Source organism: Labrus mixtus, chromosome 6, assembly GCF_963584025.1.
Source record: "Labrus mixtus chromosome 6, fLabMix1.1, whole genome shotgun sequence".
NCBI lineage: Eukaryota > Metazoa > Chordata > Actinopteri > Labriformes > Labridae > Labrus > Labrus mixtus.
The window spans coordinates 11,499,471-11,519,157 of NC_083617.1; the positions used below are offsets into that span (position 1 = coordinate 11,499,471).

Here is a 19,687-nt window from a genome sequence, read left to right on the forward strand (position 1 = left end):
GATAATTAGCGTCGTCCATTAGCAGCTTTGCTGAGCAAACGTGCCCATTAACAGTCAAAGCCTCTGTTCTGTTCTGTGAACATTCATTTGGCCCAGATTTTCTTCTTGAAAGAGCATAATAAGGGAATGGTAAAAGTATGTTGTGGATGGATGAAAAGTGGAAAACATAAAGTGGGTGTTTAAATACATTAAAAGGCATCTAGATTTAATTAACACCCTGGATAACTGGCAGCTTTGTTCATGTGCTGTAAATGATCATCTTAGCAAAGAACAGAGGCAACATTTTGAGTATGTTTCTAAAAGGTGACTTGTAGAGGCATAGCTGGAGCCCTTTTCTTTTCACAGCCGAAATACAAAACTTCTCTTTGCACATATTGATGCCAAAAGTAACCATACAAAGTCAAATGGAAGACAACATATCTTTACTCATTCTCATTCCTTTCGTAAATTTCAGTCATCTAGGGAAGATTATGTGTGGTCATCAGGAATGTTAGGCACAAGACAAAAAAAACGTCTTGACTACTGGTCTCATATTTCTTTTTTTATGTCCAGATTTTATTGGGATTGGTCTAAAATAGTCTAGATTACAAAAAGAGAATCAAATAGGATCCTTGGAAACCCCATTTGGAAGTGGATTGAAACTTCGATTCCAACTGGATTTTTACAGATGTTCCTTCATCTGGATGTTTAAATCAGATGTCTGTCTTTTGCACCTAACAGTGATTAAGTCAAATTCAGAGTGACTAAAGTGCATCAGAGAAAATAAGGTGAATACATGCTGGTTGAATGCATGTAGTCGACAGCTCAATAATTTGGAAGACAAGTTGATGGGACTCAATTTCTTACTCCTTGGTGCTGGAAATCCCAACACTATAGACACTGATCATAATACCATGAAAGCCATGTACATAGGTTGGTAATGATTGTAAACATACAACAAGTCCGGTTTGCCTGCAATCTGATCAAAGCCAAGTTGGGAACATTCATTTCTCCAGAGTACAAAAAGACAACAGGAGACAGTAAAGTTTGCAGATGATATTGTACTACATTGGCAAAAATAAGGTATTTAGAGATCCAGCTTTGCACAGCATTAACAAAGTTGTTTCAAAGTGAATTAGTCGACACTTCATGGAAGTGTTCCTTCATTGGTCCAGACCTGAGTATTGCTTGCAAAACAAGAGGTTCACATCTACCTGTTTACTTTCTCTGTTTACTGTTTGCATTCCTCTGGCTTGCAAAGATATTATTTCCCCGTTGAGGACCCTAGAAAAGCAGCCACCCTGCACTCAGTGTTCAACCCCAGCACCTGCTGTAGCACTACTGATATAATGAGAGACCGTGGAGAGAATCCACTGGTGCCAGTAGAGGCTCTTGGTGTGCCATTGAATCCGCAGCCTCCACTCTGTCTGTCGATGCAGTTTCGGGATGCATGTGTGTCACGTTGACCTTACTGACCATCGGCTGGCTAAGAGGGGAAATGAGCGCAGTCTATGAGAAGGAGGGAGCACCAAAGTAAAGTGCTCACCCTGAGCCATTATGATTAACCATCAGCAGTTTTTGTGTAATCATCGGCAATGTGAACACAGCAGAATCTGGTATGGAAAGAGCTACAGAGAAAAATCAATCACATTATATTACTGTGGACATGCTTTATTGACCTCTGTTGGTGTTCACACATTTCATACTTGATTTGTATCTACTGGCGGCCGTTTAGAACAATGTGGGCAATTTGGGCACAGAGGAAAAACAGGGCAACATTTTCAAGCCTGAAGCCCATGCTTATGGATTGAACGCTACTTTATGAAAAAGAGAAACCTATTTAGATGCACTTCCTGCATACATTGTATGAAATACCCAGAAGCATTGGACGAATCCGTGACCTCATTCAGGCCCATCGAAGAATAATTGTGGTTTGGACCGACTTGCAGTATATATGACTGTATAGAAGCTGGGCTGACAGTACAATGCTTGATATCTCCTTTGGCTCAGGCAGACAACAGTAAATAAGAATCGGATGTCTCATTATCTGAACACCAAACTGTGACAGCTGCATTCATCCAAAATGCATTGTATTTAAAGGTTAAGAGTAGTTATGAAAAAAGTAATGTATTATTAAAATACATTTCGCAGTGAAGTACCTTCAGATATATTTTCCTTGGTAATGAAAGCAGGATTCTGTAAAAATGTAGTAATTTGGAGGCCCATTTCTTCAAGCCTTTATTCCCCTTCTCCCTCTTCAACGATTTATCTGGGGAGAGTGAAGAGCTCACAGCTAGCGCACACAGGCAGTAAACATTTTGTTATAGTCAGAACCATCTCTTATTACTGGTTTTTCATTAAAAAAGAAAGCCTTTAGAAGCATTCAAAGCATTTTGGCGGATGAAGATGCTTCACAATTTTCTCCCTCTCACCCTCTTTCTCTCCTCACTATACCTGAATCCTTTCTCTTTTTGATGCTGTTAAGGGAGTAATTGAGTGCAGAAAATGGCTTGGCTTATTTGGACTGAGCCTGATCCAGAAATGATTAAAGCTAAAGGGTTTTGAGGTATTCAAAGAGAGAGAACGACAGAAAGAATATGGTTAATGCTTTTTTTCTTTTTCCATTTTGTAAAAGCGAGAAGGAGACGGGAGGGGTGGTCAGGCTGAGCAGCCAGACAGGTTGGTGTTTGAGGGACTGGGAGGGTTGTGTGTGTGTGTGTGTGTGTGTGGGGGGGGGGGGGGGGCAACAGAATACCCCCCTACTCATACCCCTATTAAAAGCATCAGGATTGTCAGAGACGGTAAAAAGACAGGAAATCACTGGAAGAAATGAAGCTTCTTTTACCAATTACTGAATACCGAGTGCACACCTTGGAGCTCTTTGTCCTCTGTAGCACCAGTTCCCTGTATCTCTCTTCTTTTTCTTTTTTCTTTCTCCTCACTCTCTCTTTCTCTCTTCTCTGCCTTACAGCCTTTGAGTCAGATACATTAGCACCAAGGCCTGGAGAAGAGGCAGCGTTTTTCAAAGCCCAGTCGGACTCACTTCTAGCCTGTCGTTGTGGCTCCTTTTCAGGCTTTTATTCGCAGACAGTAGGGGCAGGTCTGAAAGAGACGCCCTCAACCTCTCCACTCAAACATTTATCTCTCCCTTTTTTCCCTTGCTACAGTAGAGATGATTAGCGAAGGGAGCCATTTACTGATCCGCGGCTCGCCTCTCCGTACAGCATGTTAAAAATAATAATAAAAGAGGGAGCGCATTCAGCTCGTCTGATTAACACACACCCACACGGCGTTGCACATTCAAAAATGTCATTTTAAATAAACATGCAGAATACAAGCGGCTCTACCTGTAGGTATGGGTGACTGGAGTCTTCTTACAGTCATTTAGACGATTTATCAGTCAATTTTCAACTTTGTTCTTATGCTATACACATTTTGTGGTCAGAGGTATATCTTTATATCTATAAATTAAAGGTTCATGCTCATAGTTTTCTACTGAGAGTCCTTTTTTTTTTATAGTTGTTGAACTTTCTATAACAGCTTTCATGCTAATCGGGACCCAAGTATCCAACTGGTTTCTTTTCATGCACTCACATAAACTTTATTGAAACCTCAAAATAAAATCTATTTTTAATCTTATCAATAATTGATATGAGTGTGAGGCCTTAGTGGAGGGTTTGTCAGGTCATTGAGTTTGGATAGATGAGCTCAGTCGTGCCCTCTCACCCCCAGCCGTGTCCCTGGGGACCTATAAACACCTCCCAGACTGGCTCTCCATCCCACCTATTGACCAAGTCAGTTAATTACTTCCCAGTTAAAACAATACCGGACAGCTAATGTAGTCAGCGGAGACATTTTAATGCCTGTTGTTGTGTGGGGTTTTGTAGCCTGTTCATGTGTATAACAGCACCGCAGCACTCCAATATGTGTCCACGGGATCCATCTTTAATGTGCTTTCACATTATGGGTTTTGTGAGGATTGTTGCTGTGGATGAGGTTATGGTGATAGCCACTGGTAATGGTGTTGTTAAAGAAGATATAGCTGCCAAATTAAGGGTTCACAGAGCATATTTGCAGGGGCAATAGCTGCCTTCAGGATCCATAACGTTGTTAGTAGGTTTTCATAGACCGTGCAGACGGATGCTGTCGGCTTGTTCCGGGTTTGCTCTTATCAAGACACATGAGGATATTATTATGTAAGATTACTCATTTTGGAGGGATTTAACTCAGGGTCTGTTCCCCCGAACCCCACCCATTGCTCCACACCAATCCCTTTACATCGTCCTTACCTCATCCGTCATCCCCACCCGCGGACAGCAGGGGACACTTTTCAAATCACCCAGTGTTTTGCCATGAGCGCTGCTTTGATGATTTTAAGATTTTCATTTATTTGGAAATGTATGACTTCATTTTAGCTTCCTGCGTGAGTACAGGTATTTTTAATGGTTGGAAATCTTTGTCTTGGTGTTAATGTCAACCATGAGGAAGTTGCCAGAGTTGACAGTTAGTGTATGTGTGTGTGTGTGTGTGTGTGTGTGTGTGTGTGTGTGTGTGTGTGTGGTGTGAAGCATCGCTGCTCTCTGGCAGTCATTTGGAAGCTTAATGTTGAAGAAACAACATCCATCGCTCCGCCTACTCCCTTCTCTCCAAACACTTTCATTAGCTCTGACCCCTCTTCTCATAGCGTTGTCAAATTTGACATGTATCATATTATCGGCGACTGGTGCAATCAATACATTTTCAAAATCTGTGCTGCTGCCAAGTTGGCCAGCCTGGTGTTCGCAGTGTGCATATTTTTAAAACACACAGGGTCAAATTGACATGGTGTATGTAGCCTGGCCGTCTCCCATTCATCCCAAGCTGACTAATAAATAAGGCAGGCTGACGGCACTGCCTATCAATAATAATAACAGAGTGAGTTTAGTATGGGACCCTATGATGAATGAGGCCTGCGTGTTTTAGTACAGCTTTGTTTGGTGCTGACATATTGGTGTTCTGAGCAAGTGAGTCTCAGACAAACACTTTGATTCAGGGGATTACATTAGTTAAACAAATATACAACTAAATCAAGGCCACAGGACTCTGTCTCTCGTTTACTTCATCAATACTGTTCAGTTGGCTTGTCATATTTGCATAAAATGATGTACAGCCAGACAGAGTCATATATAACCACTCTTTGTGAATATAATCTTCTCTTGTTATTATTGATGGAAGATGACACCTTATGAGGTTATAATGTAATGCAGCAACATTTTCTTATTCAAAAATGTCTTTCAAACATTTGATTTTAAAAAGAGAAAGCCACTCAGTACTGTAGCCCAGTGTATATATCGATGCATTCATCGTATATGATTAAGTTTTATTTCATACGCATACGAAGATACTTTTTCAAATGTTTGATATTGTAATAAAAAGAGATTGAGTTAGTTGTTACTGGTCTAAAAGAGGGCCAAGTCCTTTTTTAACTAACTGATTTACTGATGATGATGAAAATGGGTTGAAAGGTGATAAAGAAACCCTGTGGTTTAAATGCATGATCACAATTTTTCAAATGAAAGTGACATGTTGCACAAACAAAAGTCTGTGTCAAAACATGGAATAACTGAAAGAAAATGGGGAGAGGGGTTATCTTGGTCAACTATAATGATATTCTTTATTTGATGCCATGTTAATTGTCTGATCAGAAAAAAACGTTCACTACTATTCAGGATTAGGAAACCCATAACAAACATTTTAATTACAAATTACATTTAATTTATTGTTTCTATTAGTAGACAAAACAAGTGTCTGTTTCAGGAATAATTTAACTGCAACACACAATATATTGTCGGCTATAGAAGCAGACAATGTTGGTTATTGGTTCTTATAAAATGCAGAAATAAACTGTACATTAAAATGTATAAATACAAAGGAACTTCATGATAGCTATGTCTCTTTAGAGATCCAAGTACTGTAAGCACTAATGGGCTTCAGTTCATGCCCACTTATCATTGTTATATTTCCAGCATAAATGCTGTCAAAATATTGACGCTGCCTGTTTTCTGCGTGAGTCAAACACATTTTTTAAAAAGACAAGACAGTGTAGCAAAGGTCTCCTGTTGAAACAAAAGTTTTAGTCTCACACATTTACAAAATGACCCGTGGGTAATCAGTAAGTAAAATATGCTTAAGCCTGAGCCAACAGAAATGGACAAAAAAGCACTGATAAATTGCGGTGCTCATTGTGAATTCCATACTCAATTGTGGCATTTTCCAGGGTAAATGGAATTGTACATTAAAGTCTGAATATGCCTGACTTTGGGGGAGTGATACATTTTATTTTCCCTCTTTCTACCACAGATGTGGCCTGTGGAAGCCACAGTATTGCAGTGCTTTCAGGGAAAAGGCCATCTTTAGGACCTCTTGATCAATCTGTGACCTTTAAGTACACAGCCATCTCGTAAATAGGAGGGTGCGCTTACAGAGACTTCAAAAGCAAGGGGACCCGATAATTTCAAAATGGAGCGGTGTGGAGTGGCGCTGGTGGGGAGTCCATAAAAGCCTGCCTTGTTCTCTACACACCTCCTCTTTGCTCCACAACAGCCAGTTAGGGTAATAGCTCAAGGGAGAAAAGGGAAGAGAGAGAGAGAGAGAGGAGGAGGAGGAGGAGGAGGGATGGATGGATGGAGAGAAAAACAGGTAATTACTGGTAATCATTGGTGGAGGAAGAGCTGATGATCACTACAGTATAACAGATTGTACTGTTCCCTGTTGAAAAACACTGAGGAGACCGGATGTGGCGCTGTCGGCAGGTAACGATGGGGAAATTAGCCGGTAACCTTAAACCCCCCTCGCAATCATAGAGAAACTCTCTTTCCCTCTTTTTCTCCTTTTCTCCTTTTTCTCTCTCATTGAGAGGAGTTATATAAATCTCAATGTTCCACTCAATAAGTACTGTATAAGTAGGGACTATGGGTGCTTTATTATATTACAATCTTTTTTATTTAGATTGGACATCAAGAGGAGGCAAGTAGCTGCAGTTCAACAAGGAGACAGGGTGATACAAACAGAAATATTAGAGGGAGCGACAGAAGCACCTCAGTCTTGATTTAAAGCTGAAATATATTCAGTAACTACATGATACTTCTGTCCACTACCTGTAAGAAATGTCTTTTCAGTTTATATAATACAGATTGGGTGTGATTCAAACCAAAGAACTGAGTTAAATTCCAACTGTCCGCTAGGCAATAGAAGCTCTGCAGTGAAATTTGGTGGGGTTTTTCTATGTTTACACTACGCTGAGAACCCCCACTAATTCCCCTCCAAAAGCTTCACTTTTGTGTGTCTGGCTCTCCAGCAACATTACCTGTCTTCTGCTAAAACCACGTAGGTTATAGTACGATGAACAAAATTAATTGAACGAAAGTGTAGCTAACCATTTGGTAGAATGTGCCTCAACCAGAAATTACAGCAATGATTGCACTATCACTTTTTTTTTTTTTTTAAACCCAAACAGCACATTCTCGTCTCCTACAATTACAGGTGGTAGAATTGCAATGCTGAAAATTGCAGCACAAAATAAAATAAAAAAAAAACAGGCTAGGTGGTAGAAATATCCTTATAATATCCACTAGTTCACAATCATGTTGTATTGGCAACAGTTTGGTCTCAAATCCCTTGAAAACAACTTATGCAATTAACAATCATCAATACTGCTGTATTTAGGCACAGAGTATCACTGCAATTTCAATGATTTTCTACAAGGCCTCCAGGAGTGCAGACTTTAGCAGAGCCAGTGTCACAAGAAGACTTATTGATTATAAGCAGTGTCTTCCTCGGGCTCTGTGTGACCAGACAGTGGCCCCATCACTATGGGAGTCTTTAGTGGATCAATGGGGAGCACTTGTGCTGCTTGTACCTGTTTGTAACTGATAAGACAACACTTCAGAGAACTGATAATAATTAGCTGAAGATATACAACACAAATCAAAATCAAGGAAAATATACAAGAAAACTAGACTGGAATATGAATTGACCGGTTTTGTTACATCGCAAAAAAAAAAGCGACATAACTTCTGGTTTTACTCATGTCACTACAAGGATTAATCCAATTAAATATTAGTGTATTAAACTGCAGACAAAAAAGGGCAGTCATAGAGAAGAAGCTAAATCCTAGAGGGTGAAAATGCAATATGATGTTGTCCTTGAACTGCGTGACAAGGCCTACTAAGTGACTATGTTCTTGTGTCACTTTAGACTGATGAGATCATCGCACTTTCATCCACATCCCATAATGGTGACACGGTGAGCCTACATCCTGATCCTGTCCCTGAAGAAAAGGGAGTCATGAGATCATTCAGTCTTGACCTAGATGCTAAAGAAACTTGTGGAGATGACCCTGGCAATCACAAAAGTAATGTTGAAAATTGAGGCACAGAATATCGGAATGAAAGTGACCTTTTATTGATTGTAATAAAAAGATAATTGTAAAAGGACGGCCAGTAAAAAAAAAATGACTGGCGGCAAAGAGAGAGTGATGTGTGAGGGCAGATGCCTCTTGTGTTGACATGTGACAGCACTAACTGTTGTCATGGGAAGCCCTTCACTTAAAACAGGCCAGATAAAAATGTGCCGCCGGGAGTTAACGCTTTTCAGCGTGGCTGCCAAACAATGCCACACGAATGGAGACGTAACTCTCTCTCTGAGTTTGTTTTCACAATTACAGTATCACTAGCACATCACCCACACCCATGCGGTATCCTGTTTTTGTGAAGTCCACCTTGGCCTGTTCTTAGTTTTTGTCATGGGCATTCAAAGGGAATTACCAATAACACTGCTAGTAATAAAAGGCTTGAAATGGATACACACGGGGGTTTGTCATCTTGCTACAGTTTAATCTGGCCTGCAGGTACTCTGGCAGTGGAGGACAGGTAACGTGAGACTCAAAGATTCGCTGCATTAGTTCTGCTTAGCTAACCGTGAATGCTAATTGCAGGAAGAACAAACTACTAGTCTCCCTTCCTTTTCCTCTCTCCTTCCCCTTTGGTCGACAGTAGAACCCGTTGAGAAGCACAGAGTGTCATAAGGCCTTTCTATAGAGCAAGAACAAAGAAGGTTGTTCTGCAAGTGAGATTCAACATGTAGAGGAAAAACGTAGTTGAGTTGAGCACTCTTTATGTCAGATAAGGGATCACCCAAAAGTGAATTCTATGTTCACTCTTTAACAAATCAAAGTAACACTTACTAAGTTATGGCATCCTTTCTAACTCTGTCATGTTGCAGTGAATTCTGCATTTTTCCGTCCTTATCCGTGGCAGACTTTGAAAGCCATATTCCCCAAAAGTGCTTTAGGGATATGCCTTCTGAATTTAGCGGAATATCAAAAGGTGTAGAAACTCAGGTGTTATCAGACCAAATATCTTCGAAGCACTTGACACTCAGCAATTGCTTTTGCGGGATAATATTACAAGGAACACAAACTTTAAAGTTCTATTAAACAATTATCAAACCCATCATCTTACAAACGTATTGTGCAATGAAACAGTCACTACTGAACTAAAGTTTTTACGGAACAACCAAAGATATCAGAGTGCAAATTGTACCAATCACTATTATATGGAAGAACATCTTAATCAACAAAGAGTTCTCCTTTAAGAAAGAGCCAACCCTGACACACCTATGCGAGAAAACAATGGAAGAAAGAGGCCTACGAATAGAAGAGTTAAATCCAGTACTAAAAGTGATACTGATACTAATCTGTGGGCAAGGTCAAAGACCCGGTTACACACCAGAGGCTATAGAGGCTCAGAGGTGCTGGTCAGCCTGAGCCGCCAAAGCTGTGATCACTCTCTGAGGCTCTGACCTGGGCAAATGAGAGGTTACTGCCCTAGTGGCAACCACTATCTCCTATCAGTCTTCTATCCAGACATCTATAGGCTAACCTGCAGAGCCTCAGGCAGGAGATATCATATAGCCACTGTACCCAGCACTCCTGTCTTTACCCCACAGTGGAGATTTATTGTAATTAGAAGATTCCTTTACAAAAGCTTGGGATCAGCGTTTCTTCAAGGATCTCTGTGCGGTCCCATGGGGGACACCCTTTGATCCCGACCTTCGAACCCTAAGGGTTAAGCCTTCCCTTTGCAAATGAGTTTGACATGATGGACCACTTCCTAATTGGCCAATTGCTCAGTGCCATTTCTGAGTCATGCTGCTTTAACAAGTGTATGTTTTCCTTCCCACTATACAATGTCTAACCACATCAGTATCATGGGTTTGCAGGGAGTTGTTTTCCCTCACTTTTATTCATGTATATCCTATATCCAAGGTCCTCAAACATGGAAAACTGTAAAATGGTAGAGTCCCTGCAAATTTAATGAACAATCTTACATGAAAAAAGAAAGATAACACAAAATGTTTACAATTTAACCACCGCATTAGGACTTTAAAATCTGTAGAAATCAAACTTTTGTGTAATCCTTTTGGGTTCCCTTTGGAATACTCTCTTCTCTGCTTTGTCCCTTTCACTGCACCTCCCACTGTGTGTTTGTCTCATAATGCTTAAGGCTAAAGTAGCTCCTTAACCATCAGAGGCATCGGAGGACAGTACCCGTGGTGTCGCGTCCCACCCTGCAGCATGTGGTTTGTAAGTTTCTGCCACTCCCCACCTCCACCTTTTTCCCAATCAGATAACTATGTCTAGTAGTGAGAGGAAAGGTTGTTGGCCTTTGGGCCCTGTGGGCTTGGAAGAACAGGTGGCAAAGTGCTGAATGGTTTCTCTGCATCCATCTGCAAAATAAAATTGCCTCAAATTGAGATTTCTAAATCTCAGAAATTTGACAATAGCACATCTTTATAAGACCAGAGGAAGCAGGTCTTTTGACTAGAGCAAATGTATTTTCACAACACCTTAACATACTTAATTGAATTTATCTTCACAAGTTAATGCAGTAGAGCAATGCATTTTGGTAAGCCTCATTCTGCAACCCTGTTCCTTAAAATAGCAACTATATATTCGACATGTATCTGTACCTGTATTCTGAGAGATCTTTAAAATCTACCTGCAGACCGTTACTCAGATGGATTACACAGTAACCTTTCCCGATGACCTCTTTGGCGTTTGTTCACCTGCAGGACCATGGGAATCTCCACTGCCCAAATCCCTCCTCCCCGGTACACCGAGAACGTGCCTCGCCAGCTGCCTAGCACCTAGACGGATTGTTTAGGGGTGCAGAATTAGTCAGGTCAGGGAATCCTCTGCCTCAGGCTTGACTAATTACTTTCTAATGTGACGAAGATTCTTTTGAAGAGTTGTTGTCTCGCTGACCAAATCCTTTTAAAAGCATCTTGGGGGCGCAAAAGGGAGTCGAGAAGGAGTGCACTGTGGCAGGCCACACCAGGGCCAGAGGGGGGGCTCGGGTTACACTCTGCCTGCCGTGATGCATTGCTGGTGGGACGCCCAGGCTCCAGTGCTCCCCCCCCCCCCCCCCCCCCCCCCTCCTCTTCCTAAACCACCACTACTTCCCTCCCCTCCTTCCTCCTCCTCCTCCTCTCAGCACTGTCCCTCCAAGAGAGGCTGCTGCTGAGCCTCACAGAAACTCTGACACCAGTCCAGAGGATGCACTCTTCACATGAAACCTTACACTCAACTAATGGTTACAAATGTGTTTTCAAAGAAATCCCAGGTCTCCCAAATAAACCATACTGCTGGTCTCTGCATACAGGGACACACACTCTCACATTGATTGAACACACATATGGGCACATTGGCACACAAAACTGGGGACAATTGGGGTTGCTGACATGGGAGATTTATTAAAGACTGCATGAATGTTGAAATATAAGATCCTTTTTCAAGAGAAACCAATCACTTGAAGTCAGGCTTTTTGACTTTTAACATCAAAATGATTAACTAATAAAATGATAATAGAATAGAATAGAATAGAATTACTTTATTGATCCCAAACTGGGAAATTGTGGAAAACATAACCAAACATATCAGTGCTTTGAGGAACTGCCTTTAGAAATTGCAGGTGTCTTGTGTCTTTGACTGACACATCACACAGATTTCAGCAACCTCTTGCTTTCTTTCCCTCACTCCCTCAAAGAGAATGTATTCCCTTCCAGGGGTGCAATCCCTAATTAGCTGTCAGGTGATAGTGTGCTGCTTTCATTGTGCTCCCCGCTGCCACGCTGCAGGCTATGTGGTCAGCAAGTCAGTCTCACACTGAAGTGACAGATCATCTCTCTATACAGCAGCCCCCCTGCAGCTGAAAGAGACCACTTGGTCCTTACAAAGAGATCCCAACTCTCCATATTAACAAGAAGTCACTATCGGATCTCATAACAAACAGATCCGTGACCCAGCATTAGTATCTGTCTGTGCTCCCACAAATAAAAAACAACAGACAGTGCTGTGTTTGTCTCGCAGCCAAGAGACGACTGATGACTGGATTTGAATCTGAATTATTTAGTGGCCCTTTATGTTCAATGTAGGTGATTTCAATGGAGAAAAGAAACTTCTAATATCATGTTCCAACATTCAGTGAAACTGACAAAAGCTTTTGCAAAATCCCAATCAAATTTTGCCATTTAAGTGTGAAAAATAACAAACCTTTCCTGTATTTTCCAATAAAAGCCATCTCATCTCACTTATCAGGATATGGCAGAGAGGTAGCTTCTGATATACAAAGATATGATTTCTTCCTGTCCGTCTGTCTGTCTGTTAGTTTCCTTGCAGGTCTCCTCCAGACAGTTCCAGTATCCACCCAGGCAGCACAGAGACCTTGTTTGAAGGTCATGTCAGCACTGGGGCGTAAACGTTAGACCTTTTTGTGGTCAGGGTAAATGTACAAGGCCGCCCTGCGGGAGCACTCCTTCCCTCTCTTTAATCGGCGTATAACAGGCCCTTGTAGAGCCAAACTGTCTGCGACACATCAGCACTTAGAAATAAAAACCCCTCAGCCGACCCAGCAACGGCTGCGGTTGGAGTTCGGCGGCTGGATCATTTCAGAGGGACAACACAGACGATCCACCAGTAGACGGGAAACAGGATGGGAAAAATCCATGTTAAAGATTGAGTAGAACTGTTTCATTTCTGTGTTCTCAAATATTATAATTTCAACTTTTACATATTAAACATTTTTTATCGACCCTAAGACAAAAAAGACAATCATGTCTCCTTGTTAATAACATACAAATGAAAACTAATGGACTTGCTGCACTGACTTTATGGACACAGTTGTATGGCAGGTGTACTTTATGACACTTTGTTGTCTTTTAAAGCTGCAATGATAAACCTTATTAAAAATATTTCACAAAGTTCATGTCTTGAAAATTTATTTCTTTAATTCCTACAATAACACTAGGTAGCAGTTTTAGATCTCTTGTGTCTACAACTGTTACCAAAACTAAGCATATCAAATAATAATATTCAAAAATTATAATGAACGAGCATTTTTATTCTTCTGTTTTGTATATTTGTTACTCGGTTAACCATAAAACATGTCAAGATAATTTTAAAACTGTTCCCTTTCCTTAACAACCAGCTCCCTTAGCATATAGCGTGTAATCCGTAAACACTGTATAAATCAAATAAGGCAAAGCCCAGAGTATACAGTCATCTCTCTCAGTCAGTGAAGCCAATAATTTGAAGGAGCCAAGAAAGCAAACTTAACAGTTCTAATGCTCCAGCCGAGAAACTTAATTTACCAATTTGCAGGAAGACAAGATGGCAGGAAACAAGCCAATTTGCCACGTGTGCAGCGCACAACAAACCCCAGCCTCGCTCCCCCGGCCTCATGAGAGGTAATTATCCCTAAAAAAGAATGCCATGCTGTATTAAGATGTAGCCGCATCAAAACGAGGGAGACAGCCTCATTACAAGTAATTATGAGGGAATTAGAAACATCATTTAACTAAACGAGCAAATAATGTCCAGGATATTGAAGAAGCTGCCTGCACTTCTGCCGACCGCTGCAAGTCCCATTACAAAAATTGTAGGTCTTTAATAGAATAATGACATGCTTTATCTTCTGAGAGGGTCTCGGAGCAGAGGGAAGGGCTGAAGGGGGAGAGAGAGAGAGAGAGGGGAGGATGTGAAAACAACTGTTGCAGTGCTCTCCCTCCTCAGTGTGGTCTCACTCTTGAGTGTGTAGCATAAGGCCTTCAAGATAATCCCCCTATTATCCTTACAAATACAAAATGGAGAGCAGAGAATTGTATCTCACATCCATTATGGTGTCAAAGGTAATACTAATGGACTTATCTCCAGAGTAAAAGCCGAGTTCCCTCCACCTACTGCAGCCTGTAATAGTTTGATGCATATTGGACCAGGAATGGCACTTCACAAGAGGCAGTTCAAGACGTGGTTGTTAATTCAACAATGAACCATAATGCTTTTTGCCATTAGAGGACTAAGCCTGATCTTTTGGTTTAGTTTTGTTTAAGGGGGGGTTAACTGTGACTGTTTTTTGTGGTTCAAATAGCAAAGCTGCTTGAATTTGACCTAGAGTTTTTAAAACATCTAAATGTGTCATGTTGAGTCAATATGTGAAAATTGTTGTAACCCATTATGTGTCAAACTTAAAAGCTTTTTTGATTAAAAAAAATGGGATATCTCATGTTATTGTTGCTCGTTTCATTTGCCATTTGCAATAGGATTTTGAGTGTGTCTGTGAAAATCCAAAATAATTCCCAAAGATGTAAAAAAAAATAAACGTGTGTATGTTGCATCCTTTGCCCAGTACAGTCACATATTCCTCTTCTGTTAAAGACAACGGTTAGAGGGTTGGGGGAGGAGAAGAAGGGGGGGACTAACACAATTTCCCTTCAGCTCTTTCATTTCCAGTTGATATAAACCAGAATCAAGAAAAATCACTTCTGGTCCGAGCTCTCCTTTTTAACCATTAACCCATAAATACAGAAGCTGGTTAAAGCTGGTGGATGACAGGGCCTGCCTCAAAAACCTCGTTACGCTGCCCTCAAATTCATTTAGGGAGCAAACAGGTCTTGAGAGTTGTCTGGCTTAATGCATCGCTATCGCTTTTAAAACTCTCGTCTTGGGGCCGACCCGGGGCTGTGCATCTGCTCGTGGTGTTATACTTCATAACGTTTCCACTGTAATATGAAGCCCCGCGTTCCCTCTTTAAATCAAACAGCTGTGGATATGTGGGGAGGTTGCTGCCCAAATAAAAGGTTAAGGGGCTGAAAATGTGAAAAGTAGTTCAAATACTAAAATAGCAGTATTAATAGAGTTTTGTTTTTGCAGCCAGTTTGAATTTAATGGTGTCTTTATTAAGTTAGCTTTGATTTTCAGTGTTTTATTGTAAGAAGTAAAAGAAGCGATATCTGCTGGTTTTAGTGCAATTCATTATGATCCTGTAAATATGCTCTAAAAACTACCCAGAGAATCAATTTGCCTGGTGCTCTCCGTCTTTGCCTCTCTCTCGCTCTCTCTCTTCACTCTGTGTGTAGCCCACAGTTTCCATTACTCCCATCATAAATTATAGCACAGAGTGAAATACACTTGCTTTTCACCTTAGCAGGCAGGTTTGATGAATCCTAAGGCACAACACATCATCTCAACAAATCTTCATCACCATGCCAGGCGCTGTCTCTTTGCAGTTTAAACCACTTCAAATCATTTTCATTGCCCTGCTATTAAAATTTGTAATTCACACCTGCCATTGCGGTGATACATAGTTACATCGAAACGCCCTCCTCCACCCCCCCCCAACCTAACTCCACCTATTCCTCTCTTTCACTTTCTCTCTCTTTTGCTCATCATTTCATCGCCACACATCTTTCTCTCTCTCTCTCTCTCTCCACCTGTCTTGTAAATCAAACATCCTCAGGTGACAGGTCATGCAGATTTCCCACAAGTCACTGGGGTGCAAACATCCATCCAAAAGCGCATCGCATTGCCGTCACACCTGATGACATAATGACCACTTGGAAACTAATAAACAGCTTCATTCAACCAAAGCTATTGCTCCTTTTCATAAGTGTTACACTCTCCCATCTCTCTCTCTCTCTCCTATCTGTCACAAATTCATCCTCCTGCACCTCACCTCTTCTCCGCCGGTGCCGGAGTTACCCATAAATCACCGCTGTTGTCTAACGCTATCCATTTTCCCAGAAACACAGGGCGGCTGTTGCAGAAATTGGGTCAGGCATAATCTGCAGGGCAGCAGAGCCTGGCTCGTCATGATTCTGCTAGGTAATGTAGCCATTAGCACGGAGAGAGAGATGGAAGGGGATGGGTGGTGGTGGTGGTGGATGTGGAGGGGGGTAGGTATAGTACATGATGTGACACCCAAGAAAAGCTGGCAAATTACATGGTTTTATTGCTCCCCATCAAGAACGAGATGTGTGTGTGTGTGTGTGTGTGTGTGTGTGTGTGTGTTGGTGTGTGTGTTTAGGAGTGAGCAATTATGTTTTTCAGTATTTGCATTTATTGACTTGTTGTGAAATACTAAATTGAACTTTGACAAAATAACCAGACTTAGTGTTCAGGGCCCGCTGAAAATCTAAACTTACTGTACGGTTTTTAGTATCTAGAATATAAAGTGGAACTGATAGGTTTTTTTTTTTTTTTTTACAGATAGAGAAAACAGAACAGACTGGATTGAAGAGTCTTGAACTCTGACAATACATCTCTTTATTATCTTTCTACCCACAACAACACCTGATGCTGGGAGGCAGACTTCAAATGAGAGAAGATCCAGCCAAGAGGTGTCATTATCTTGTGACTGTGTACATCTTACACCCTGCCTTTTCTACCTCTATATTACCTTTACATATACTGTACATGACTTGGTTTACCTCAGATTATTTAAGCTATACCAGCATTGTTTTGGATGAAGAATGAATCTCAAAATACAACTTTGAAGCCTTTGCATTATAAAAACATTGCTTCATATTTTATTCTGTGCTTAGGAATCGAACAATTATGAAAGCGGGGATAAAGGATAATCACCCTGGATTATAACAACAGAATGTCTTGTAGCAAAATTATTTGTGAACGATTTGCTTATAAAAGGACAAGACATGTAACATCCGCAGCCCTGACAAGTATATAAGTCCTTTAAAAAATATATTTTCTGGTAATATAAATTCATTAAAAAAAATTCAAATAAAACCAAACAAGCTTTCACTGAAATAGAAAATTTATTGAATGAGAAGGTTATTATTGGAGGTCTAAGTTACAATAGAAAGAATGATATTTTCCCTTAAATTGGATATTTTTCCCTGTCAGGTGAAATAAAATGACTGATGCTTTGTGATTTCTCTGACAAACCAATGTGAATAAAAAACTGTGGAAAAGCATTTCTGATATGAATACTAAACTCCTTTACTTTATTTAAGGAAGGAGAAGGAAACTTAAAGTACAAAACGTATTATAATTTATTATACACATGGTGTATTTTATATGTTTAGGGAAGCTTGATTGCTTTCTTGTGAGACGTACAGCAGCTGCATAATAAGAATTTGCTCAACGAATAAAGTGATACAATTAATATACAGCGGTTATGTAGAGACACTTATGAGAATGTTTTTTTTTTTACGTGGACTTGAGTGAACATACAGTGGAGTCAATCAGTACTCAATCTTGTTATACAGATTATATAAAGGTAACGCTGGCAAGTTGCTTCCCGGATAATACAGTGGCGTCGGAAAGGCGATAGACCGGGGAACCGGAACGCGCAGTAAGGAGTTATCTCTGAAAACCAGCGGCATGCCCACGAGTGTCTGTGCGGAGGCGTGGGCCATGTTTGCCGCCTCCAGTTCGGCTGATAGCTGCCGTTTCCATTTGTTCCTCCTGTTCTGAAACCACGTCTTGACCTGAGTCTCCGTCAGCTGCAGGCTGGAGGCTAAGCAGGCCCGCTCCGAGCTGCTCAGGTACCGCTTCATGTCGAACGTGGACTCCAGCTGGTACACCTGACTCCGGGAGAAAACCGTGCGCGTCTTCTTCTTGGATGAGTTTCCCTGCTTGTCCGCACCGTCTGCCTGTCTGTCCTCCGACAGAGGTGACATTTGATGGCACGGTCTCTCGCGCTCCTCCTTGTAATCCTGCAGCAAAGGCTGTGGCAGGTGCGGCCGCCGCGCGAGCCCGTCATTCCCAGATAGGAGTCCTTTGGCGGGACCTGCGCGCGAGGCGGAAGAGAAGAATATTAGCACAATAGCACAGAAAATAGGTGCTTTAAGCTCACTTTTACAGTTAACTGTTTAAAATCCCTTCTCTATTTAGTTTGAGTATTCGTTAAGTTTGAACTCTGACCTTTATTCAGTAAGCTGGTGACTTTTTAAATAAACAATTCAGCACGAGTACGCACGGTGTAGTACAGTAGGCTAAGTTATTAATTACATCTCGCTCTATTTAACGCCCAATTGACGGCGTGTAGTGCAGCCATTTTTGAAACATGTTTCACCAATTAGCAGGCTCAATTAAATTTGAAACGAGAGGAAAGACAGAAGGCTAATTATTCGACCTTCCACTCTTCTGCTGCTGCTGCTGCTGCGATGATAGTGTGCACATGATGGAACAAGTGGGATTGGATGGGCTGAATGTGAGTGTTACAGTCACAGACACAAGCTAATGAAATGTGAGCTGAAGTGCAAACAAAAACATCAAATACCTAGGCCTGATTATTTTGTATTTAACACGTTTAATTAATAAGAAATTATTACGCTACATGTAGCCTAATTTAATGCAATTTAACCAGAAATAAACAACATTAAAGATGTAAATACAATGACATTTAAAATGTTCTTATAACCACCTCACATTTTTGAATAATACAAATTGAATACTACTACTACTACTATTAATAATAATAATAATAATAATAATAATAAAGAGTACCTCACCTAAACAGAAGTTGTGGGCTTGGTGTTGGCTGCATGGCTCGCTGTGACCCGTATCGGAGCAGAAGCAGTCCGCTGAGTCCTCCCCGCCGCTGCACTCCTCCTCGGATGACACAGACAGTGAACGCCTCCTTGGAGGTGCCGGTGGTCCCTTGGAGAGCTCTTTGGTCCCAGAGCGCGGCGCATCGGACGGTGTGCCCAAGATGGACTGGATGGTAAAGCTGGAAATCGGGCCGGACGAGCACTTGCTCCCGCTGTCTTCTGTGCTACTCATTCTCGCTTCATAACAGTATTGAAGTATTGACTGAATCTGTCTGTCCCCTTGTTTTCCGTTATTGCTTCCTATACGATTGGTGCGTAAAATTACGAAAGCGTCTTTTGTCTACTGTTCTTTTCCCCCCTCGCCAGTATAATTGTTGAGTTTCAACATTAAAAGAGTTGCAGGTGTTTTTTCTACAGCTCGGGGAACATGAGTGTATTCCTGGTCCTCCTCCTCACGCTCTGGATCAGAAGCAGCAAGATTGCGTTGCTTCATTTGCATGTAGGTAAGCTCCTCGTGGGCCAATCGCAGCCACAGACACAAGCCCGGAAATTTCAAACTCCTGTCAAGCTTTTGGGACGAGATGAGAAGAGCGAGGGCAGTGAAGGAAACCAAATGCACATTTCTGAATTCAGCTACACGCAGAACCATTAGAACAATGTTGTTGTATTTTGTCTAGACTACTGTTTTTTATATTTCATAAAAAAAAAAACAATGTGAGTTTGTTATGGTTTTGAGTAGGATACATTCGTTTTGTTATGACATTTAAGAAAAATATTTTACCTTAAAATTATATTTGGTCATTATACAAATTTTACGTTT

At 41.1% G+C, this 19,687-nt stretch overlaps 1 protein-coding gene across 1 annotated transcript; it reads right to left on the reverse strand.

Moving 5' to 3' along the window:
* Positions 1-17,108: 17,108 nt before the first annotated feature.
* Positions 17,109-19,338, reverse strand: hmx2 (H6 family homeobox 2). Its single transcript, XM_061039970.1, has 2 exons — positions 18,829-19,338; positions 17,109-18,104 (listed from the first exon to the last, which is right to left on the reverse strand). Exons 1-2 carry the CDS (start codon positions 19,097-19,099, stop codon positions 17,557-17,559), a joined length of 819 nt encoding a protein of 272 aa, XP_060895953.1. The 5' UTR covers positions 19,100-19,338; the 3' UTR covers positions 17,109-17,556.
* Between the last annotated feature and the right edge of the window lie 349 nt (positions 19,339-19,687).

Excerpts from the sequence above, each read along its gene's own strand:
- hmx2 (XM_061039970.1), bottom strand. The coding sequence starts at position 19,099 with ATGAGTAGCACAGAAGACAGCGGGAGCAAGTGCTCGTCCGGCCCGATT. Across the intron at positions 18,105-18,828 it reads AGCCCACAACTTCTGTTTAG|GTCCCGCCAAAGGACTCCTA; the intron begins GTGAGGTACTCT and ends CCTCGCGCGCAG.